Source organism: Thalassophryne amazonica, chromosome 3 (assembly GCF_902500255.1).
Source record: "Thalassophryne amazonica chromosome 3, fThaAma1.1, whole genome shotgun sequence".
Taxonomy (NCBI): Eukaryota; Metazoa; Chordata; class Actinopteri; order Batrachoidiformes; family Batrachoididae; genus Thalassophryne; species Thalassophryne amazonica.
The window spans coordinates 48,720,019-48,744,940 of NC_047105.1; the positions used below are offsets into that span (position 1 = coordinate 48,720,019).

The following is a 24,922-nucleotide window of genomic DNA, read 5'->3' on the forward strand; positions in this document are numbered from 1 at the left end:
AATTATACAGATGTCAGCTTTACGTGCCGGCCCGGGCTTTGCGGTCGCAGGATGTGGGGACTTCTCTGTGTTCCCAGGGTGAAGAAGAAGTCAGCCGGTCAAAGAGCCTTTTCTCATTGTGCACCCACCCTGTGGAACAGTCTTCCTGCGACCGTGAGGCAGTCAGAGTCCGTGGAGATTTTTAAGTCAAGACTGAAAACCCATTTTATTCTCTCTCTTATGAATAGTTTTTATTTTTTTATCTGTTTTATTCTTTTTCTTCTGTTTTAAATTATGTATTTGAATTTTTTAAAATAATTTTTAATGTATTTATTTAAATTTTATGTTGAATTGCTTCATGTAAGGTGCCTTGAGATAGCGTTTGCTGTGATTTGCTGCATTATAAACTAATTAAATTGAAATTGAATTGAATTGTCATGCTGATGCTTTAAAATGTTTTACAGCATGTTGTAAACAACTACTGTGCCAGATGTGCACAGAGCGAGAACCCAATTTTCTTTTTTTTTCTTCCATGGATTACACTATGTAACAAATTTTTATTTTTGTTTTTTTCCTGGGTACACAGTGTGTTTTCCTAACCTGTTATGCCTTAAATAAATAGAAAATAGCTGTTATTCCACAGAAACTTTGCTTCTGTGATCAGGACAATGATATTTTGAAATTTGTCTGTTTTCAAGAATATTCTCAATTCGCCTTCACTACTACTGAGTAGTCTTCTAGAATATTCTTTAACTGCTAGAACTGTCCAGAATTTTCTAGAAGTGTCCAGAATTATCTAGAAATTTCAAGAAACTTTTAGAACTTTCTAGAACGTTAAAATAAATAAATAAATAAATAAAATCAAAGTTTGTGCTGAATGTAGTCATTTTTCCATAGACTTTAGACATAAGCAGTTGAAATATAAGACTTAGAAGACAGGAACAAAAATTGTGTTACATAGTGTTATCTAAACTGAGTCAGTGATGCCAAATTTGGGGCCTTAATGAACCTACACAGAATTCAAACATGCAGCAAATCTCAAAAGCACGTTGTCGCACAAGCATACACAAGGCAAAAACTGTCATCCACTGCCCCAAAAAGTATTTATATTCAAAACATACAGACCCATCAGCAGTTTAATTAGAAGATTGTATTTATTCTTTACTTTATAAAAGCAGTACTTATTGTTTTATATAATATTTTCTCTGGTGACACAAACAGTGCAATCTAAAACAATGCATGAGATTTATAGCATACATTTATGAACTAGTAACAGCATTGCTTCTGGAGAACGTTGATGCACCACAAATGTTGACGATCGATTGAAAGAGCAACTTTGTTTGCCTAGGGAATATCCCAAAGACATCTGCTAGCTCTTGCATAATTAGTGTATGTTTGATAAAATAACTAAAATTCTGAACAGCTGTGGATGAACCCACATGTAGTGTGTCTGCCTCTTGAACACTGGACACATTGTGATTTGTATGTTGTGACTGGGTTTGGATGCATTGGTAAGGTTAGACTTTACTCGTGTGAAGCGCCTTGAGACAGCTTTGTTGTGATTTGGCGCTGTACAAATGAAATAAATTGAATTGAAATTGTGATTGCTGCTATGCTCCACCCAGCTAACAAGCTAGCATCTGCGGCAGAAACAATTATGGCCACTCCATGGTCAAATATGGGGAAAAATATGCAACAGAACTCCAAGGTAAAACTAGAATTAGGGAATGGATAGAATGTGTGACTAGGGATGGTGCCAAGACCTTTACTGCAGATGCTATTATTGCACTGAAAATTAGTGATGCCAACACAAAGTCATTGCTCTGGATTTTTTTCACAGTCTTTGCAACACCTGCGTTTTGACACATTTTTTCAAAAGATTAAATCAAAAGGTAGACATCATGATCTGTGTTAAATGGCATTTCATTTTCTCGCTGAATGTTTTTCAAAACAAATGGTTCCAAAAGTTCTGTTGATTTGTCCCTTATTTATTTGAATTTCATATTTAGAGGCAACAATCAATCCAAGGTTGGTGTGTAGACTGGCATGTACACGGCCAATTCATATATCTGGCTGTAAATTATGTTGTCGAAGTATGCAGCAGCAAAGTCATACACATCCCAGAGGATGAAGTCTATTAGCCTTTGAAAGATAGCAGGTGCCACCTTAAGGCCAAATGGTAATATCTTAAATTAAACACACCAAACAATGTCCAAAGAGCTGTTAGTTCACAGGTCTTTGGCCTCTAAAAGCCCAGGCTACCAGTCAATAGCCTTTACTGATGTCAAAGCTAGTGATGTGCTTTGCTATTCCAACTCTCTTTATGAGGTCATTTGTTGTGAATATAGGGTATGGATCAAAAGAGATACTGCATTCACATATTGAAAATGAATGCAATAAAGGAAGAGAGCCATTGTACCAAAACAACAGGCCTACACACCTCACTGTTAGAAACCTTAATTATTCCCATCTCCAACATCAGTTACTTACCTCTTCAGTGCTAACACCAACTGTTAAGAAAATGTGTGCCTGTTCTTCTGGAAAGCAAGTCACATAATCACAGAGTAATATGTAACGGTTCCATAATAAACTTTTTTTTAGCTGCCATTCATGCTTATTTTCTCAAAACGTATTTGAAGGAACATGAATGGTTGTAGATGAGCCTTAGCTGCTCCTTTCCCGGATGCTAATGACCATGATTCACAGGCATGGCAGAATTTTAATATTTAGTTGTACATTCTTGCCACAAAAAGCTCTTTGGAACCCTTCTTAATGGTTTTTGAAAACCCATGTGTCCATTGCAAGGTAATGAGTTTCTGATTTCCATAACCATTGTCTTGAACTGATGTGGTAATGCCATCGCCTCATAGTCACCCTTCCTCTGACAGAAAATATCTCTTCTAACTACAGTTGTGTCCTCATCCAAACAGCTCAGGCATTTTTGGCTTTACGTCTTTGAGCTCAGTTCCTTTTTAAAAACACAGTTTTAAGCTTTTATTCTGCCTTTGAAATGCTCCAACATCAGATGGAAGATCGAAGTCCAGTGGCCATTTAAGTTGAGAGCACAAGTGTCAGACTGATTCCAGAAAGGGGCAAAAGGGCGCCAGTTTTCTTTGTAACCACCCACTCCAACAGGTGATTTCTCTGACTAGCATCACTTTGAGCAGATGATGAGTTCATCATTGAACCTCACCAAATGTTTTTTGAAAGAAATGGTTTCAAAGGTTTCTGTTGATTTGTCCTCTCTTTATATGAATTTCATATTTAAAGGTAACAGTCAGGCCAACACAACCGCCTCAAGACAGCTAATCTTAATAAATACATTTATCTGGATGTACGTTACTTACGGTAGTATTTCATTGAGCTGCTGCTGTTGAGGAGCTTGAGACACAAAATTGCTAGAAAACACACAAATTAGCAACAATTTTTCAGTTGGAATCTAACTGAATTGGTACTAATGACACGTTAGCGCATGTCACCTGAATGTGGGCTGAGTGTAACACAGACTGGCACTGAAAATAGGTCCAAAAATCAAGAGTAGTTCGCATACATAGCATGAGTGCTGCCCGAATGCCACGTGGCACTCTCGCAAACGTCAAGCGCCACTTGCGTGGCTTTGCAGGTGCAAGGATTTTGTACACAGATATTGACTCCTACTCGTGCAGCTGAACTGGATAACTGTGAACAGCTATTATGCTGTTATTATGTGAAAAGAGGCTGTGGAAACACCACAGACTGTAGCCACAAAGGTCAGCCCTGTAAATAATAATATGTATATGTCGCGGACATGAATGAGCGAAGCTCTTCAGCATCTCACCATGTCATTTAGGTCAGACTTTTCTTTTTTTTGAGTAAATGCTTCAGGGGAGCATGAGCATGGCTAAAACCTTTCAGCTTCTGGGGGGGCTCCACCCCACAGACCCCCCTAATTACAGCCCTCTTAACCCCCTGGCACTTTAAGTATTTTTTAATGTAGATGTAAATTAATATTCAAAGTTTTCAGCTAGTTGACAGTAGGGCTGTACAATATGGCCAATTAGCGTATCTCAATATTGTCATATCAATATGATATACGATATGACTATGATTTCACACAAAGTGCAGCAACAGTGAAAATTAAACAGTTTTAAACAAAACAGTAATAATACCATACTCATTTTGCACTCATCATAAGGTTAGGATACTGTGCCCTCCAAAAGTATTGGAACACTTGGAATTTCACACATTTTAATTTGTTTATGTCATTTCAAATACAATACATACAAAAATAGAAAAAAATAAAATGTCTAAAATGATCTTCCTCAAACTCAAACTGAAAGCAAATCTCTAAAACTTGAAAATACCTGTAAATAATAATCAGTTTTGTTGCCAGTTTTCTTCAGACAAGTCAGGGGATGGAAACATGAACATTTCCAAGTTACTGAATATGTTTTGGACTTTATTTACATCAATTATGAAGAAATACAAAAGTTTCATATGTATTCATATGTATTTTATGTAAACTGAACACAAAAAGTTTAGATAAAGTGCACAACACGCGTTTTTTGTTTTGTTTTGTTTTTTAGTGGATGTCACAGGTCTCTTGGCAATGAAATGCCTATAAAAGGGATTTTTAATGGCAGTTAATCTGTTACTGATGAAATGAAGTATTGTGATGTTCTCATAATTTGTCGTCACCAGGTGTACAAAAACCCTTTTTCTTTTGAAAGCACATAGAACACAGAAAGCCAGTGCTTTATTTGAAGTTAATTTCTTCTCAGTTGCCTGCATAATGTCAAGTAAAAAAAATGTATTATATAATGGCAGTTTGGAATCGTGATGTGCATGCATGTGCACGCGTGTGTGCATGCGTGTGGTGAAACATGTAGGCCAGGATGAGCTTAGGATGCTACTACAGTTCACACTGCAGCTGTGTGACTCACTCTGTCTTTGCTGGAGACCAAAGACAGACACACACACACAAACACACACCATCCCCACCGTGCAGCTTCACTCATTGTGATGACCTGAAAATGTGTAGTTTTTACACATTACACAAAATGATGTTTTAAGCGCCGGTACACATTTGACATCCTTTAAAAATTGCTGCAAAGCATTTGCAAATAAACTTGAATGAATGTCAGCATGTGCTGTCCTAAACGGTTAGAATCTAAATGTGAAAGGATGAATAAAAGATGAGGTGATGGAACTGTAATGCAATAATGTGCTGCAATCTGAAAATGGCACTCAATCTTTACATCTGGGGTATTTACAGCAATATTGATGAAAATGCGTATTTATGTTCGCTACCTGTCACTCAACATGTTATTCATATAGATGAGAACAGCTGGTCCACACAAACGACGGCGATAAAAAAGGAAGCTCAACACCATCATGCCATATGAGTGTTTTGTGCATAGCTAAAGCCTTTTAGCAGCATAAAGGTCAAAGAATATATTACCATCAATCGAAATAAAGTAAACGTTGGTTTCCAGATATCTCAGGGCTTGATGAGTCAGACTAGAAATGAACTGCTGCTGGAGAATATTTGTAAACTGAAATCAATTTGCTTCGTTTCAAGAATATCTGCCCCCCTGAAGGCACGATGGAGGTAGATCTACGCTGCTATACGTTCTTCAAATGCAATCTTGACCCTGCCAAAATGTGGCGCAGATGTGTGGTATTTTCCCCTGCTTGAATGATCTTTTTTTCCCTCTTTCTCCTGTCATCTACAGAGTCTATTTGAAGTCAAAGCTGAGAGCTCCAAACGCAGCACAGGCTGCCAGCTGCTGATGCTATTTAGGTATCATTTTCCTCTCACGCCTTGATAGTGAATGAAGGAAAGAATGTTGGTGTTTGTTTTGGAATAAGCACCGAAAGAGACACAAACACAAATAATCTGAAGCACACAGTGGGAAGGAGGCAGCTAAAACAGCACAATGTGCCAAACTGTAGATTTGTGGCCTGAACAGACACACCCCTGAAGGTACCACTTTTATATACGTAATTCATAGCTTCAATTTTACCTGCCCATGCTGTAGCAGTCTTGGGGCCCCTTCACACATAGTGCGAAGTTTGGATGGCGTTTGGATAAAAACGGCAAAACAGTTCGAAATTAGTGCACCACAAAACATTGCGTGATAATGGGCATGCGCCGGTGTCTTTTGGGCAAGAACACACAGTGCCATCTGCAGCACATTGCACCACTTATGTGGAGGAAATATAAAAAACCAGCCAGTACCTGTGGGATACACATCGCGCTGCTGATGTGGAAAAAAAAAAGAACATACCACCCACTGGACGCAAACCTGCACCATCCAAAGCCTCTGATTTCCAGTCAGAGTCAGCTACACAGCTGTTCTTTGAAAGCTGTGGGAATCTGCCTCATATCAGGAAGGACATGGAAGTATTACAAAAAAAAAAAAATTAAAATCACACACCATATAAAAACACCGCATTTATCAAGTGAGCAATACAAATATGATCGGTCTGTTCCTCTGTAAATGACCCATGGTCACAGACATACAGTCATGAAATGACATGAATGAGAAGCAGTTCACTTGTCTCATTCATGTCCACATCTGCTGGCGTGTCTCCAACAGGCCGCGCGCGTATGTTTTGTGGACGACGTGCCACAGGACACCGCACCAACAGAGCTCATGTGGGTGATGTGACAGTGAGATCACCTGCTGCGTGTTCTGATCTAACGGTCCGGTTCAACCTGGCAGCAGCCTGTCCATGTGTGTGCCGTGCGCGCCCTCACTCGCTGCAGCTCGTTGCCACAGTGATATATGTTTTTATTTATGTCCACTTGATAACAGCAAACAGACACACGCTCGTCACAGTGGGCAGTTGTTTGTCCATGTCCGTCCAAACACAGTTTGTCGATGTCCGTCTAAACACAGTCACTTCAATGGGAGGACACACCTCCTGTCATCTAAGCACACACCAAAGCTACACCTGTGTGGGACTTAGACAAATTCTCTGCGAGTATAAAAGTGATTGTCTGCAGTCTGTTGTCGTGCCAAGAGTGCAACTGGCCACACATTTTCTAAGTGCCATGCAAGTGGTGTTGGCAATATGGCAGTATCACTGTAACTGATGTCATGAACCTATTAATACCTGCTGCTAATACACGCTAATGCTGCCAACATACACATTAAATACAAACGTCTATCAGCGGAAATACTGGCACTGACCATTGCACCATCAATGAAGCTAATGCCCCCAAGCTACCTGATGATTACTACTAAACTGGTGCTAATGATGCTAATATGTAAATGAAATAATACTAATATTACACTCACTCGAAACCCTGGATCACAGACTTCTGAGATGGTCTGTTAATGCGATTAACTACACAGCAGGCTATGTAATTTAAGTTATTTGTGATAGAATGCTCTGACAGGACAAATACATTCATGTTCACAGCACCTAGTAGCCACTGCTAGCAGGGGTCCTGAATTGTCTTCCCAGCACCATAGACTGTATATATGCTTTACTTGCATGACACGGAGTTACAGAGCTGCAGAAGCATAAATCGGGCTTTAAATTAATTGAATAAATCATCATGAATTGTAAATTTGATAGCTTAACTATTTTTATATTTATTTTGATAGCACCTGTAACTGGATGTGTTGCTGTATGTGGTTAAATGATAAAAAAAATGTTGAAAACATAAAAGGTTCATTCAGTATTTCAGCACAGTTGGACCCAAAATGGCACCATGTTCTGAGCTGATGCTACGCTCTCAATTAAGGGACTCTAGTCTGGGGAGATTAGAAAACCAGTCAGAATTTGGTGTGACCACCATGCATCCATCCATTTTCCATACCTGCTTACTCCATTTAAGGGTAATAAGGGGCTGGAGCTTGTCCCAGCAATCACAGGGTAAGAGACAGGGTACACCCTGGATAGGACACCAGTCTATCGCAGGGCCACATATAGAAAGACAAACACAGTCACACCCACACGCAAGGCCAATTTAAAGTTTCCAATTCACCTAACCTGTATGCCTTTGGATGTCGGAGGAAGTCGGAGCACCCGGCGAGAACCCACGTAAAGACGAGGAGAACATGCAAACCCCACACAGAAAGGCCCCGCATGCGAAGTGATCCCACGTCCGTCTTGCTGCGAGTCGACAGTGTTAACCACTAAGCCACTGTGCTGCCCTATGTTTTGTTTCCAAAGTAAAGGTCAAACAAGGTTGATGTCTATTGGATTCTATGACATATGACATATGTTACCTTGTAACATGATAACTAAGCATGACAAATGGTGCAAACCTTTACTTTTTAAAACCCTATTAACTCAAACAATAATTTGCATCACTTTTTACTTAAATTGATCCATGTACAAACTGAAATTGACCTTTGTCGTCCTTTTTGCTGTTTTTACCCCATAAATGCATAACATTCAGTCTTAGATAGTCCAAACTATAACTTTTGGAATCTTTACAATCAGACAAATAATGTGGTATAGTTTTCAATGCGATTGGAGCATTTTTCAATTTTTATTTTGAAAAATGGCTGCCATAAGTGTGATATATCAAAAATTCATGATGGCCCAATATCATATTTTACTTGGAATATCTTTTGTGATATGTGTGCCATATTCTATACTTTTATCACAAAATGCACAATTGTTATGGAACTTTTAGCTAACCTGTACCACTAAATACCTGGGTGTTCACCTTAACAGCAAACTGGACTGGACTCACAACACTGACACCCTGTACGAAAAAGGCCAGAGTTGCCTCCACCTCCTGAGGAGACTAAGATCCTTTGGAGTGAGCGGGCCTCTGCTTAAGACCTTCTACGACTCTGTTGTAGCCTCAGCTCTCCTCTATGCTGTCGTCTGTTGGGCCCCGGGCAGCACAGAGCGGGAGAGAAAGAGACTGAATAAGCTGGTCAGGAAGTCCAGCTCTGTCCTGGGCTGTCCTCTGGACTCTCTGGAGGAGGTGGCTGAGAGGAGGGTGTTAAGTTCAAATCCATCATGGACAACTCCTCTCACCCTCTGCATCGGACTGTAGTGGAGCTGAACAGCTCGTTCAGTGACAGGCTGAGGCACCCTCAGTGCAAGAAGGAACGATACCACAGGTCATTCCTCCCTGCTGCTGTCAGACTGTACAATAACACTGAAATAACCACATGCAATAATATGTCCACAAATCACGTGCAATATTAATATGTGCAATAACAACTCGTTAACAAATCCCTGCACTAATGTGTATAGGTATGTGTATGTATGTATATATATATATATATATATATATATATATACACATATTCTATTTCTACCTCATTTTCTTATGTCTTGTACTGTTACAAGTATTCAAGTATTATTATTGCTTAGCTGACGTAACGTGAATTTCTCCTCTGTGAGATCAATAAAGTTAAAGTTTATCTTATCTTATATCCTAATGCTGTTTCTAACTAAACCATTTAAGATCAAATAATTTGCAAGGTTGCTAGGCTGCTGAAGTTTGGAGCCTCATTCTGACACCAGAAATGCACAGCACCTTTCCAGAATCAGTGGTCAAATTCAGGAGTGCAAAAATCTGTCTGTCCTGCCTTCACTGCGCATGTGTCAATTCTGTGCATCAACCACAGTTCACCGATTGTCACTTCATCGTTTCTGCTTAAAACTGCACTCTAGTCACCATCTATCTCAGCGACAGATATCTGAAGCTTTTGTACAACAATCATTTCAACATGAATCCAGCATTATTTCATAATAAAAGACAGAGGAAGCGGTCAGAGCACCACAGCCAGACAAGCTGCTGATGCTGCGTTCACTGCGCCTCCATCATTTCAAAGCGTAGTGATTCACCGATTATCACCTCTTTTCTGCTTAAAACTGACTTTAGAATGATTTAAGAGTTTTTACTTTGTCATCCGATGGTTAATAATCACATTATTTCCCTTTGATCGCTTTGGGTATAGAGAGTCCGTCTCAGACAAGCTGCTGTGGTCCCAAATGATGCATGCGCAGCGAAGACAATTTTTAGGGGAGTCATCGGTCCCCCCGATGACGCGGTTCATGATGCAGTTCATGGATTAAAACCTTGTTTCTTCTTCAAACTACACTGTAGTCATCATCTATCTCAGTGACAGATATCTGAAGTTTTTGTACAACAATCATTTCCACATAAATTTAGCATTATTTCATAATAAAAGATGGCGGAAGCGATCAGAGTGCCTCAGCTAAACGATCAGCTAGCTGATGCGTTCACTGCGTGTCGGACATTTCAAAGCATCATGGAATTTCACTGAGTTTCTGTTTAAAATGGGCTCATTTCTGCTTACACTGACTTTAGAATGATTTAAGAGGTTTTACCTTTATCATCTGATGGTTAATAATCCCATTAATCCATTTGATTGCTTTGGGTGAAGAGACTTCGTCTCAGACGTGCTGCTGTGGTCCGAAATGATGCATGCGCAGATAAAAAAGGCGGACTGATTTTTAGGGGCGGACCGTTCGGTCTGCAACACAGGATTTCAACCAACATTCGCAGATCAAGATGTTATTTAGATTTGATTTTGCCATAATTTTTTTGGCAGTACTTTTGTATGACAGTACACCGTCCTTTGTACTTTGTACAGTACACCGTCCTTTGTACTTTGTACAGTACACCGTACTTTGTTTACGGTAGGATGGTGTGTGACCACGGCACACAGAGGAACATGTTCCATCCAGTGAAGGGAATGATTTGATTGATTAGATCAGTCATTTAAAAGCAGCACAGAAGGATGAATCAGTCCTTAAACCCTCTTTCTTTCTTTTTTTCTGTTTTCATCCTAATTGTTTCACAAATCAGTCCTGCCATCCATTATGCCAAACCCTTGTAATGGGCAGTGTTTTTTTTTAATATAATTACTAAAATGTGCTCAGTGACAAAATAAGCCAGCACGTGTACACACAGTGACCTGCTAACATGATATAAAGGGAAGGGAGGTGAAGATAGAGGATGGTGAGAAATGGGGTGGATGGCTTCTCCATTTGTCAGATTGGGCTCATGCACATTTGCAGGAAACCCCTTCCATTGGTTGCACACGACACGTGGCAGCTACAAGGCTGCAGCACAATGCACAGACGCAGACGATGATGTAGGTGGATGATGACAGAAGAGACAATTCGGGGGGAGGGGAAGACAGCCACTGAGCATGCCAAGTGCCCGAGCAAGCAAGGCATCAAGGGGAGAAGGCAGAGCGAGAGCAGAGGAGGAGAGAGAAGAGAGAGAGTGTGTGTGTGTGTGTGTGCTTGGGGGGAGCTAGAGAGAGAGAGCAAGAGAGAGAGCAAGTGAAAGGATGAGGGAGGAGAGCAGCATCTCCTGAGTGTATTCAGCTTGCAGCAGCTCACGCGGGCACAGTTGAGAGGGAAAACACCAGCATCTCACCAAAGGGGGGCGACACCACACCTCTGTGTCCGTGTCCCTCTCAAACATACTTTTCAAGCGTCACACGAGCGCATCTGTGAGGAAGTGTGAGGCTCAGGAGGAGAAGGAACACCACATACATGTGTACTGTTTTTCCTGGCTTAGCTGCGGTTTGGAGAGCTGTCTTGTGAAGACTGGACCCAGAGCTGTATCCATCGCTACATCCATCTTTCCTTCTCTCCTGCCGTCCATTGTAGAAGCTCGGCCATTCTGGATCTTTGGGACTGCTCTCTGTCATTCATCTAACCACTGATTGGCGTGCTCTTCTCTGCTTCTCCTCCAGCATCCCTGCCAGATTCTGCTCACAAGCCCGTTCAGCCCAGCAATCCAAAAGAACACACAGCAATTAAAGACCAGCCGCTTGCCCACAATCATGAACTTCCTCCGACGCCGTCTGTCCGACAGCAGCTTCATGTCCAACCTGCCCAATGGCTACATGACAGACCTCCAAAGGCCTGACCCACCTGCTCCTCCTCCAGCCACCGCGTCCACCTCTTCGCAACAGGGCACAAGCCCTACTGTGGCACCTGCCCCTGCCCAATCCCCTACCAAAGCTCCAGCCCCAATCCAGGCACCGGTCAGCTCCCCCGCATTTCAAGATCGCCGTCCAACCCAGCTCACGCAGCAACCTCAACAGGCCCAGTCGTCATCCTCCTCTGGCTTCTTCAGCTCCATCACCAACGTGGTCAAACAGACGGCAGCTTCCGCCGCAGGCTTTGTGGAGCAATCAGCGCCAACTTCTTCAATCTCAAAGAAGTTCAAGATCCTCCTGGTCATTGATGAGCCTCAACACGAGTGGTAAGTGAAACTGACTTAATGGGCTGCTGGCAAGTTGAGCATTGTCCATGTTTCTAACTGGTGGCATCCTTATGGAGGAAACTGGAGTTTCCAGCAGCAGTTAGTAATCTGACACATTTTTTTGAAATGGGATTTCCAGTACATTTGTTCCATCAAATATTAATATGCCAGCAGAAGGAACATGTTTTTGATTGTGGCTTCGAGCCAGGTTTTGACATTAACAAGCAGATGAAACCATTTGGTGCTCATGTTCCTCTAGCTGCACGTGCAGCTAGAGGAACAAAAGCAGACATTTACACTGTCTAATTCAGACGTTTAATCCTCATGTCTCATATTCCTGTATGTGTTCTTCTTCTCTCTCATTATATTTGAACACACTGTTTTTTGTCACTGAAGTTGCTCCCAAAATAGAAACATACATGACAGCTCTTTTTTCCCTCCAGGGTTACACTTCATGCATCACGCCACTCGGCGCTGTCACGTGTCTCCGTTCATGTGTGTTCATGGTAACGTACGTGTGACTGAGCTGTGATTAAGTGCCTCCGTACCTCAGCAGCATGAGCTGGTTGAGAAGATATTATCCTTCCAGAATCGCATCAGACATCACAGCGTGTCACAGAGAATATAGCTCTGAATAAAAACATCGCCATCTGCAAGTGAAACGTGAACCCTCGGTGCAGTGATGTTGCTATCCCACTCGCTGTTTTGCTGTACCTGCAAATCACATTTTCAGGCTACCAGAGAGTCTGTCTGGATGCTGAGGATCGGGTGTTGCTGCCTCTCATCACTGTCAGCTGTTGTTGTTGTGTCTTATCTCTTTGTTTTGAATGGCTGTATGATAAAATGGCAGCTACATGAGATTTGGCCTTTTCAAAGTAATGAGATTTAAGGAGTTTGGCATTACATTTCAATATGCCGCTGCTTTCAGACACTCAATATCTTAGTGTAATGATACTTGGTAATGATTTTTGGATGATTTACTTTCTGTAAACTGACAACTCGGATGAAAAGTATAGCTTGATGTTTTCATTGTATATTCATGTTGGTGTAGTGCTCACACCCAATGCTAATGTATCCTTTGTCTGGTTTGTGATACATTTTTAGTGTCTGCAAAATGATATGCATAATAATGCATGTCACTACGTGCACTGCCATTTCATTTTGATGCAAATGATGTTACCACAGAGTTCATATTTTAGCTTTTTGTTCATTGTCATACTGTACAGAGACATGTACCACTGATTACCCAAACAACAGGATGACCAACCCCCCCCCCCCCAAAAAAAACCCCTAAAATTTCACCAGAATGTGTGTTGGGCTGATCTGGAACATAAATCATCCAATATTGGAGCAGATGCAGATAAATGGGGATGAGGGAGATAAAGGAATCTTGAAATACTACAACCCTAATTCCAATGAAGTTGGGACGTTGTGTAAAATGTTAATAAAACAGAATACAATGATTTGCAAATTCTCCTCAACCTATTCAATTGAATACACCACAAAGACAAGATATTTAATGTTCAAACTGATAAACTTTATTGTTTTTGTGCAAATATTTGCTCATTTTGAAATGGATGCCTGCAGCACGTTTCAAAAAAGCTGGGGCAGTGGTATGTTTACCTCTGTGTTACATCACCTTTCCTTCTAACAACATTCAATAAGCGTTTGGGAACTGAGGACACTAATTGTTGAAGCTTTGTAGGTAGAATTCTTTCCCATTCTTGCCTGATGTATGACTTCAGTTGTTCAACAGTCTGGGGTCTCCGTTGTCGTATTTTGCGCTTCATAATGCGCTACACATTTTCAACGGGCGACAGGTCTGGACTGCAGGCAGGCCAGTCTAGTACCCGCACTCTGTTACAACAGCCGCACTGTTGTAACACGTGCAGAATGTGGCTTGGCATTGTCTTGCTGCAATAATCAGGAACATCCCTGAAAAAGACGTTGCTTGGATGGCAGCATGTGTTGCTCCAAAAGCTGGATGTACCGTTCAGCATTGATGGTGCCATCACAGATGTGTAAGTTGCCCATGCCATGGGCACTAACACACCCCCATACCATCACAGATGCTGGCTTTTGAACTTTGCACTGGTAACAATCTGGATGGTCTTCCTCCTTGTTTGTCCGGAGGACACGACATCCATGATTTCCAAAAACAATTTGAAATGTGGACTCATCAGACCACAGCACACTTTTCCACTTTGCGTCTGTCCATTTCAAATGAGCTCGGGCCCAGAGAAGGCGGCAGCATTTCTGGATGTTGTTGATGAATGGCTTTCACTTTGCATGGTAGAGTTTTAACTTGTACTTGTAGATGTAGCGACAAACTGTGTTAAATGACAATGGTTTTCTGAAGTGTTCCTGAGCCCATGCGGTAAGATCCTTTACACAATGATGTTGGTTTTTAACGCAGTGCCGCCTGAGGGGTCAAAGGTCACAGGCATTCAATGTTGGTTTCAGCCTTGCTGTTTACGTGTAGAAAGTTCTCCAGATTCTCTGAATCTTCTGATTATATTATGGACTGTAGATGATGAAATCCCCAAATTACTTGCAATTGAACATTGAGAAACATTGTTCTTAAACTGTTGGGCTATTTTTTCATGTAGTTGTTCACAAAGTGGTGATCCTCACCCCATCTTTGCTTGTGAACGGCTGAGCCTTTTGGGGACGCTCCTTTTATACCCAATCATGTCACTCACAGTCATTGTTATAGTTCAAGTTACAAACAGGATTTGAACCAATATCTTCATTGTTGGTTCAAGTTACAAAAAGGATATGAACCCATAGTTTCATTGTTATGGTTCAAGTTACAAACAGGATTTGAACCAGTCTTCATTGTTATGGTTGAAGTTACAAACAGGATTTGAACCAACAGCTTCATTGCTGTGGCTCAAGTTACAGACAAGATTTGAATCAATATCTTCATTGTTTATGGTTGAAGTTATGGGAAGGATTTGAACAAACACCTTCATTGTTGTGGTTCAAGTTACAAACCAGTTTTATTATTTTATTCCTTCTTTATTATTATTTTATTTACAAGATATTAATAAAACTAATGGGTTCTTGTTTATGTACTTGTTTTTTGTTTGTTTGTTGCCAAAAAGTAAGCGATCCTCTGTGTCTTCCTCCTCTATTTACATGAAATGGTTTGATCCTGTCCCCAAACCAGGCTAGAACAGTGCTTGGTTGGAGTGATTCAACATATCTTTGGCAGCGACTGCAAGAAGAGGATGCAGCATTATGTCTTAGAGAGAGAGAGAGAGAGAGAGAGAGAGAGAGAGAGAGATTTTTTCCTAAAAAAAGTGAGTGAAGTGGTGAAGTGTGTTGTAAATGTACCTGTTAGCTGGGTCCAAATCAGTGCTCCTGTAACACGAGTTAATCTTAACATAATTCTTCCATTTCGATTTAGGCCCTATTTTCTCTGACATTTAAAAGGTGCAAGGAAACCTTTAGCAAGTTTCTCATACTAAATCAGGTGTGCCTGCCTGGTAACAGTTCCAGTAGATATGTACCCCTGTCAATAAACCAGCCTTACTGAAGAACTGAAGAATGACATGAGCAACACTGTATTAAATGACATGTCAGATGGAATTATTATTATTATCATTATTCTGAAATATTTAATCCTTTTCAATAATAAAAACTGAAGTACTGTAATCATTTTTCCACATAATGATCTTTACATGAAACAAAAACAAGCTCTGTATTGGATGCTGGACAATTTGAAGCTCTGAGTGACTCAGTCTGTTCTTCACTGACAGCCAATGCTCAAATAAAACCTTCATGTCATATGGACACACTACTGTATGTGTCCATGACTTTGATACTGAATGAAATATGGTTGTTTGCTGATAGTATATGCTGATAGCATATGCTGATAGCATATGCAATTACAGTGCATCCAGAGAGTATTCACAGCACTTCACGTTTTCCACATTATGTTACAGCCTTATTCCAAAATGGAGTGAATTAATTTTTCCCTCAAAATTCTACTCACAACACCCCATAATGACAACATGAAAAATGTTTTTTGAAATTTTTGCAAATTTATTAAAAATAAAAAAACTAAGAAATCACATGTACATAAGTATTCACAGCCTTTGCACATTACTTTTTTGATGCACGTTTGGCAGCAATTACAGCCTCAGGTCTAATTAAATATGATGTCACAGGGTCATTGTCCTTTTAAAAGATTAACGTCACCCCAGTCTGAAGTGAAGAGTGCCCTGGAGCAGGTTTCCATCCAGGATAGCTATCTCTGTACATTGTTGCATTCATTGTTTCCTCAATCCTGATCAGTCTCCCAGTTCCTGCCACAGAAAAACATCCCCACAACATAATGCTGCCACCACCATGCTTCATTGTAGGGATGGTGCCTGGTTTCCTCCAAACATGATGCCTGGCATTCACGCTAAAGAGTTCAATCTTTGTCTCATCAAACCAGAGAATTTTGTTTCTCATGGTCTGAGACTCCTTCAGGTGCATTTTGGCAAACTCCAGACGGGCTGCCATGTGCCTTTTACTTTTGCTGCAGAGATGGTTGTCCTTCTGGAAGGTTCTCCTCTCTCCACAGAGGAATACTGGGGCTCTGACAGAGTGACCATCGGGTTCTTGGTCACCGCACTGACTAAGGCCCTTCTCTCCCAATTGCTCAGTTTAGAAAGGACGGCCAGCTCCAGGAAGAGTCCTGGTGGATCTGAACTTCTTCTATTTATGGCTGATGGAGGCCACTGCACTCACTGGGACCTTCAAAGCAGCAGAAATGTTTCTGTACCCTTCCCCAGATTTGTGCCTTGAGACAATCCTGTCTCGCTGGTCTACAGACAGTTCCTTTGACTTCATGGTTGGTTTATGCGCTGACATGTACTGTCAACTGCGGGACCTCATATCATGTCCAATTAACTGAATTTACCACAGGTGGACTCCAATTAAGCTAAATATCTCAAGAATGATCAGTGATAACAGGATCCACCTGAGCTCAATTTGAGCTTCATGACAAAGACTTTGAATCCTTATGTACATGTGATTTCTTAGTTGGTTTTGTTTTTTATTTTTTTAATAAATTTGCAAAAATCTAAAAAAGCTTTTTTCACATTGCCATTATGGGGTATTGCGTGTAGAATTTTGAGGAAAAAAATGAACAGCATCCATTTTAGAATAAGGCTATAACATAAAAAATATGGAAGAAGTACAGTGCTGTGAATACCTTGTGGATGCACTGTAATTTGTGTCAATATTCTGCGGGATGTAATGCTGTTTAATAGCGCCTGCAGTTTTTGCAGTGAATTTAAGACCACAAAATGGTACCTGACATTTTTTTAATTATTACAAGTGATGTTATTATCACTTTCTAAGGTGTTCGCTGGGGCTACCATTACTTTACATGGATGCTGATATGCTATACAGGCTCACCAAAAAGGCAGGCTGATAATATCATTATCCGTCCACTACTTTGGTAAGCTGTGGAACAGGGTGTTTTTTTCTGCTGTGGTATTTTGCACAAGTGGTTGTACTTTACTCAACAGCAGCACCCGCCATGCCTCCCATCCGATCTCCCACCTCTGGATTTTATTTAAAATGTGATTTTTAAAAATATATTTCAAATATAAGCAGTAGCAGTTTAAAAAAAAACTGGTGAAAGAGCCAGGTTAGATAAAATATTCTACCCCAGGATTTCTGAAGCCAGCATGACATACGAGGTCTGTCCGTAAAGTATAGGTCCTTTTTATTTTTTTCAAAAACTATATGGATTTCATTCATATGTTTTTACGTCAGACATGCTTGAACCCTCGTGCGCATGCGTGAGTTTTTCCATGCCTGTCGGTGACTCTGTCGCTTTAAGGACTTTTCACGGTGCGAGACGTCGTGCAGCGCTCTCAGGCAGCGTCATCAGCCTGTTTCAAGCTTAAAACCTCCACATTTCAGGCTCTATTGATCCAGGACGACGTGAGAGAACAGAGAAGTTTCAGAAGAAGTCGGTTTCAGCATTTTATCCGGATATTCCACTGTTAAAGGAGATTTTTTTAATGAAAGACTGCAGCGTCGGCTCGCAGCCGCCGCGACGCTCCGTCACAGGAAAAACACCTCTGCTGGAAGCCTTAAGGACAAGTTGGAACATCTCCAGCTGATAAACAATTTGTCATATACTCACTCCACTGAAAGCCATCAAAAGCCAACTGGATTTTAACAAATGGTTATCAACATGGAGGTGTTTTTCCTGTGCCGCCGCGTCGGCTGCGTCCCAACGCGCGGACCCGTCCGCACGTCTTTCATTAAAAAAATCTCCTTTAACAGTGGAATATCCGGATAAAATGCTGAAACCGACTTCTTCTGAAACGTCTCTGTTCTCTCACGACGTCCTGGATCAATAGAGCCTGAAATGTGGAGGTTTTAAGCTTGAAACAGGCTGATGACGCTGCCTGAGAGTGCTGCGCGACGTCTCGCACCGTGAAAAGTCCTTAAAGCGACAGAATCACCTCAAAATCTCTCATCAGCTGTTAAAATTTTCACTGAAAACCAGCTTAATTTTTCGAACCATGTCCACTTCGATGTGTCTCACAGGTTTAGAAAAAATTTTGATCAAACAAAGCGCCAGTCTCTCAGCAACTTCTCAGACAAAGGAATTCCGACGAGGCGCTGGACGACTCCTCCCACAAGGAGTGCTCACAGGCGAATGACGTCACCGACAGGCGTGGAAAAACTCACGCATGCGCACGAGGGTTCAAGCATGTCTGACGTAAAAACATATGAATGAAATCCATATAGTTTTTGAAAAAAATAAAAAGGACCTATACTTTACGGACAGCCCTCGTACATTGGTTGGTTGGCCAACAAAATAATCCAAGATGGTGGAATACCCTTCAGACAGCTGTTTAAATCTATCTATATAAATCTGTATATAAATGTAATATGTTTGGCATTTTTTTCTCTCATATTTTGTAAATTTTAGTGAGAAATGAACACTTTTAAATCAAAAAACCATGTAATACCTCTGAGGTGATTTACAAGACGTTTTCCAGAGATGTTGGTATGCTAATTAACGTCACAGGAATCATCATGGTAACACACATAATAAATCAAATGAACTTTGTTTCTGTCAAGTGCAGATGAAAAGCTCACAGTGACGGGATGTTCTTTGTTTGATGATTGTGTAGTGTAAGTGATAATAATGATAATAGCATGATTTTTTTCCCCTTGGCCTAATGGTTTATCATCAGCCCTCCATCGATGGTTAGCATCCCACCATTTCATTAGCAGCTGCACTCTACAGAACCAGAACCATGTTCAAGTGATAACGTTTTGTCAGAGAGGAGAGTGGAAGTGGAGGAAGAGATGAAAGAATGCAGGCAGGACTAATGCAGATGATGAGTATGATGCAAATGAGAGAAGGTACACAGAAAGAGGAAGACAAAGTGAGGATGGTGAAAAACAAGCTGCTGTTGGTAAGTTATGTGGAAGAGAATCGACTGTCAGACTTACGGCCAGCAAAAGTAACTGATGGGACAGGGAAATAACATATTTTAAATTATTGGTTAACGTTAAGATCATTTTCCCATTAAAACTGAATTTGCAGAACTGTTTATTCTTTCGACTTAGCCTACATACCTTTTAACATCATTTTCTTTATGGCTTTTTTTCTGACTGCTGAAAATTAGATGTTGAAAGTTGGCTTGATGATTTTCACAGAATTTTCAGTAATATTTCCAACACAATCAGCACAGCATTTTATCTTTTTGTATATACAGTAGCCCTGTGACAGACTGGCATCCTGTCCAGGGTGTACCCCGCCTCACGCCCTATGACTGCTGGGATGGGTTCCAGCCCCCATGACCCATAATTGGAGTAAGCGGGTATGGAAAATGGATGGATGGACGTCTATATAGTATGTGTGTGGATACATGAAGGTGCACTGCGGTGCCGCCACACTGGGCTGCTTCCGTAGGACATTATATCAATGCAGTATATTAAGTGACAATTAAATAAAATGAAATTGAATAAAATGTCACATCAGATTGTAAGCAGCCTGAGCTAAGAGTCTCGTTAAAGGCTGCGGTCTAGTCACGTGTCATATATAGAGTTTCCTGGCAGCTCCCAGTGCAAATGGCATTGCAGTCACGGTCGGAGCACATTTAACCTTCATGTTAAGGCTGCAAGATCATAAACCGAATTATATAACACCTGCTGAAAGTTTAATTAATGCTGATATGATCGACTCTGAGAAATAACACCAACACTGTAAAGACCAAGAGACTTAAAAATAGCATTTTATGAGTAAACAGAGTTAAGAAAATTAACACCATACCTGCAGCGTTTTAAAATGGAATTTAACCCTGGTGAATTTGCAGTAAGAAAGGTCGTAGGTTTAAACGCTACCAGTGTGCATGTTGTTATGAGGTTAACAAAAAATATGAGGTTATGAGGTTCGAAAAAATAAACAGGTTTTTTTTCAACATGGAATCTTTCTGGTTTCTTCCAATTATTTTAAAAAAATGTGGTTTAGGAAAAGACAGGCCCTTGTTGACTAAAAGACTGCTAAAATGCGTGCAAAGACCATAGTACTTGCAATAAAACAAAAACAAAAACAAGTGTTGTGTGGGCCTCTGAAGAGGAGGTACTGCTGGCCCACCACCACCAGATGGCGCCCTGCTTGGAGTGCGGGCTCCAAGCACGAGAGGGCGTCGGAGTCGCTGGGAGTGACAGCTGTCATTTATCAGCACCAGCTGTCACTCATCACCATCACTATAAAGGCCGGACTGCAACTCCACCTCCTCGCGAGAAATCAGCTACTGAACAAGGTAATTTTCTCTGCTGTGATTATTCATTGTTGTAAACAGTGGTCTGTGTGCAGCCGTGTTCCTGCGGGGTCTATTGAAGGCTGGATTGGAGGACAGTGAGAGGACGACAGTCTTCGTCTCTCACTCCATCCAGGAAGGAGACCAACAGGAGCTGCACGGGTGATATTGTATCTGGAGGTGGAGGTTCTCCCTCCCGGAGGAACTACTCAGGGAACAATTACTGGGTGTGTCTTCACACACCCACCATTAACTGTTTCTGTTTCTGCCAGCAGTACCTGGTCTGACAGCTGAAGACGGTGGCCACCTGGGACCCAGGACTTGGCGGCTCCGGTGTTCTTCAGATCCATTGGCAGTGGAAGCCGTGTGGGATCCGGCTCTTCTCTGGACGGACGTCTTCTATCCTCGAGCCTGCCCACACGTCACCTTGTGTATGATTGACTGTACTCCTCAACTGCAATTGTCTGTATTCCGTTGTGCAATTCACAACATTAAATTGTTACTTTTTGGCTCATCCATTGTCCGTTCATTACCGCCCCCTGTTGTGGGTCCGTGTCACTACACTTTCCCAACAACAAGTCCACGCTGATATCTTAACAGATTGCACTGAGGATCGCATCTCTCAGATACACAAATAATGGCCATTTAGAGTGGCCTTTTAATGTGGGCAGTCTAAGGCACACCTGTGCACTAATCATGGTGTCTAATCAGCATCTTGATATGGCACACCTGTGAGGTGGGATGGATTATCTCAGCAAAGGAGAAGTGCTCACTATCACAGATTTAGACTGGTTTGTGAACAATATTTGAGGGAAATGGTGATATTGTGTATGTGGAAAAAGTTTTAGATCTTTGAGTTCATCTCATACAAAATGGGAGCAAAACCAAAAGTGTTGCGTTTATATTTTTGTTGAGTGTACAATTTGGGGTTTGTCCACCCGAGTGTACAAAATTGTGGGAGGGAACATGCAAGTAGGTTAGGTGTCCGCACGCAAAATGTTTTATCGAGGTCAAAATGAAATTTAGCGGTTGCTGATAGCATCTGTATTTTGTGCACTTGAAGCCTGATGTTGACCTGTGGTGCTGACATATGGTGTGCTCCAGCAGCAGAGACGTCCCCGCCGCCTCCTCGTATGCAGATTTAGAAAAAACACCATTCATTGTAAACATCGGGCATTTTTGAAAAGTTAACAGTTTACTTTGTGCTTGTTTCTTCAACAATAAATGTCTCCATGCGTAACAACTGGGCCGTGTAACATTTTAGAATGACTCAAGATCATTGCTCGCACTGATGTGACACACAAATAAATGCAGAAACGCACATCTATAGAGTGGGGGAAATAAGTATTTGACCCCCTGTCAGTTTTGCAGGTTTTCACACCTACAAAGAATGGAGAGGTCTGTAATTTTTATCATAGGTACACTTCAACTGTGAGAGACAGAATCTAAAAAAAAAAAAAAATCCAGAAAATCACATTGTATGATTTTTAAATAATTAATTTGCATTTTATTGCATAAAATAAGTATTTGACCCCCTACCATGGTTCTTGGTCCAGCAAGGTATCGGCATCAATTTGATCAGCTAGCACTTAGCTTAGGTTCATGTGTTATACATCATACCGATAAAGTGAGGAACCTTGGAGTAATTTTTTTTAATCCTACGTTGTCCTTTAATCTCCACATTAGAGACATTACGAGGACTGCTTTCTTCCATTTACGAAATATAGTGAAGATTCGTCCCATCCTGTCTATGGCTGATGTTGAGACTTTGATTCGTACATTTGTCTCTTCTAGATTGGACTATTGTAATGCTCTATTTTCTCGCTTACCGCAGTCCAGGATTAGGGGTCTTCAATTGGTTCAAAATGCTCCTGCCAGACTTTTGACACAAACCAGAAAATTTGACCACATTATGCCCGTTTTGGCGTCCCTGCACTGGCTTCCAGTTGCTGCAAGATCGGATTTTAAAGTACTGTTATTAGTTTATAAAATTGTTCATGGACTTGCACCTCCCTATCTGGCTGACCTGGTAAGCCCCTATGTACCAGTTTGGGCCCTGTGTTCTCAGGGTGCAGGACTTCTATGTGTTCCCAGGGTGAATAAAAAGTCTGCCGGTCACAGAGCTTTCTCCTACCGTGCACCAGCTCTGTGGAACGATCTCCCGGCACACATTTGGCAGTCGGATACTGTGGAGACTTTTAAGTCATGTTTAAAGACTCATTTGTTTTCCCTGTTTTATCATTAGTGTTATGATGTTTTTATTCTTGTATTCTTTTATGGTTGTCTTTTTATTGTGTTTTAAATTTTTAATTTCAGTTTTTTTTTTTTTTTTTTATGTTGTGTGAAGCGCCTTGAGACGATTTCATCGTGAATTGGCGCTATATAAATTAATGAATTTGATTTGATTCTACCAGCCAGCAAGAATTCTGGCTCACACAGACCTGTTAATTTTTCTTTAAGAAGCCCTCTTATTCTGCACTCTTTACCTGTATTAATTGCACCTGTTTGAACCTGTTACCTGTATAAAAGACACCTGTTCACACACTCAATCAATCACACTCCAACCTGTCCACCTTAGCCAAGACCAAAGAGCTGTCTAAGGACACCAGGGACAAAACTGTAGACCTGCACAAGGCTGGGATGGACTACAGGACAACAGGCAAGCAGCTTGGTAGAAGACAACTGTTATGATTATTTATTAGAAAGTGGAAGAAACACAAGATGACTGTCAATCTCCCTCGGTCTGGGATTCCGTGCAAGATCTCACTTTGTGGGGTAGGGATGATTCTGAGAAAGCTCAGAACTACACAGAAGGACCTGGTCAATGACTTGAAGAGAGCTGGGACCACAGTCACAAAGATTACATTAGTAACACATGATGCTGTCATGGTTTAAAATCCTGCAGGGCAGCAAGGTCCCCCTGCTCAAGCCAGCACATGTCCAAGCCCGTTTTAAGTTCACCACTGACCATCTGGATGATCCAGAGGAGGCATGGGAGAAGGTCATGTGGTCAGATAAGACCAGAATAGAGCTTTTTGGAATCAACTCCTCTTACCATGTTTAGAGGATGAGAACAACCCCAAGAAAACCATCCCAACCGTGAAGCATGGGGGTGGAAACATCATACTCTGGGGATGCTCTCCTGCAAAGGGGACAGGACAACTGCACTGTATTAAAGGGAGGATGGATGGGGTCATGTATTACGAGATTTTGGCAAACAACCTCCTTCCCTCAGTAAAAGCATTGAAGATTGGTCATGGCTGGGTCTTCCAGCATGACATTGACCCCAAACAGACAGCCAGGGCAACTAAGGTTGGGCTCCGTAAGAAGCATTTACCTTTGGAGGGAGCTGAAACTCCAAACCTGAAAGATTTGGAGAAGATCTGTATGGAGGAATGGACCAAAATCCCTGTTGCAGTGTGTGAAAACTTGGTCAAGAACTACAGGAAACATCTGACCTCTGTAATGGCAGACAAATGTTTCTGTACCAGTTGATAAGCTCTGTTTTTCTAGGGGGTCAAATACTTATTTTATGCAATAAAATGCAAATTAATTATTTAAAAATCATACAATGCGATTTACTGGATTGTTTTTTTTAGATTCTGTCTGTTAATGTTGAAGTGTACCTACGATAAAAATTACAGACCTCTCCATTCTTTGTAGGTGGGAAAACCTGCAAAACTGACAGGGGGTGAAATGCTTATTTTCCCCACTGTATCTCCAGGATTCCTAGAAAAATGTGTGGACCGATTTTCTTGAAACTTGCAGAGGTGAGATATGGGCTGAAACATTCCCAGTAAAACAACAAGGTAACAAATATCTGGCAAATATTTAATTGACATGATGATTTGTGATGCTGACATGCCCTAAGATACATATGATTTCTACACATTGAAGTAGCGACGTCTGTAACCATTAAGTAACAATACCTTTA

At 41.1% G+C, this 24,922-nt stretch overlaps 1 protein-coding gene across 1 annotated transcript in view; it reads left to right on the forward strand.

The window, feature by feature from the left end:
• The first annotated feature begins 11,054 nt into the window (after window positions 1–11,054).
• syn2b (synapsin IIb) overlaps window positions 11,055–24,922 on the forward strand; it is a 266,425-nt gene continuing 252,557 nt past the window's right edge. Inside the window, exon 1 of the mRNA XM_034166202.1 lies at window positions 11,055–12,193. Coding sequence (XP_034022093.1) covers window positions 11,769–12,193 — 425 coding nt within the window. The 5' untranslated portion in view covers window positions 11,055–11,768. The remainder of the gene's footprint in view (window positions 12,194–24,922) is intronic.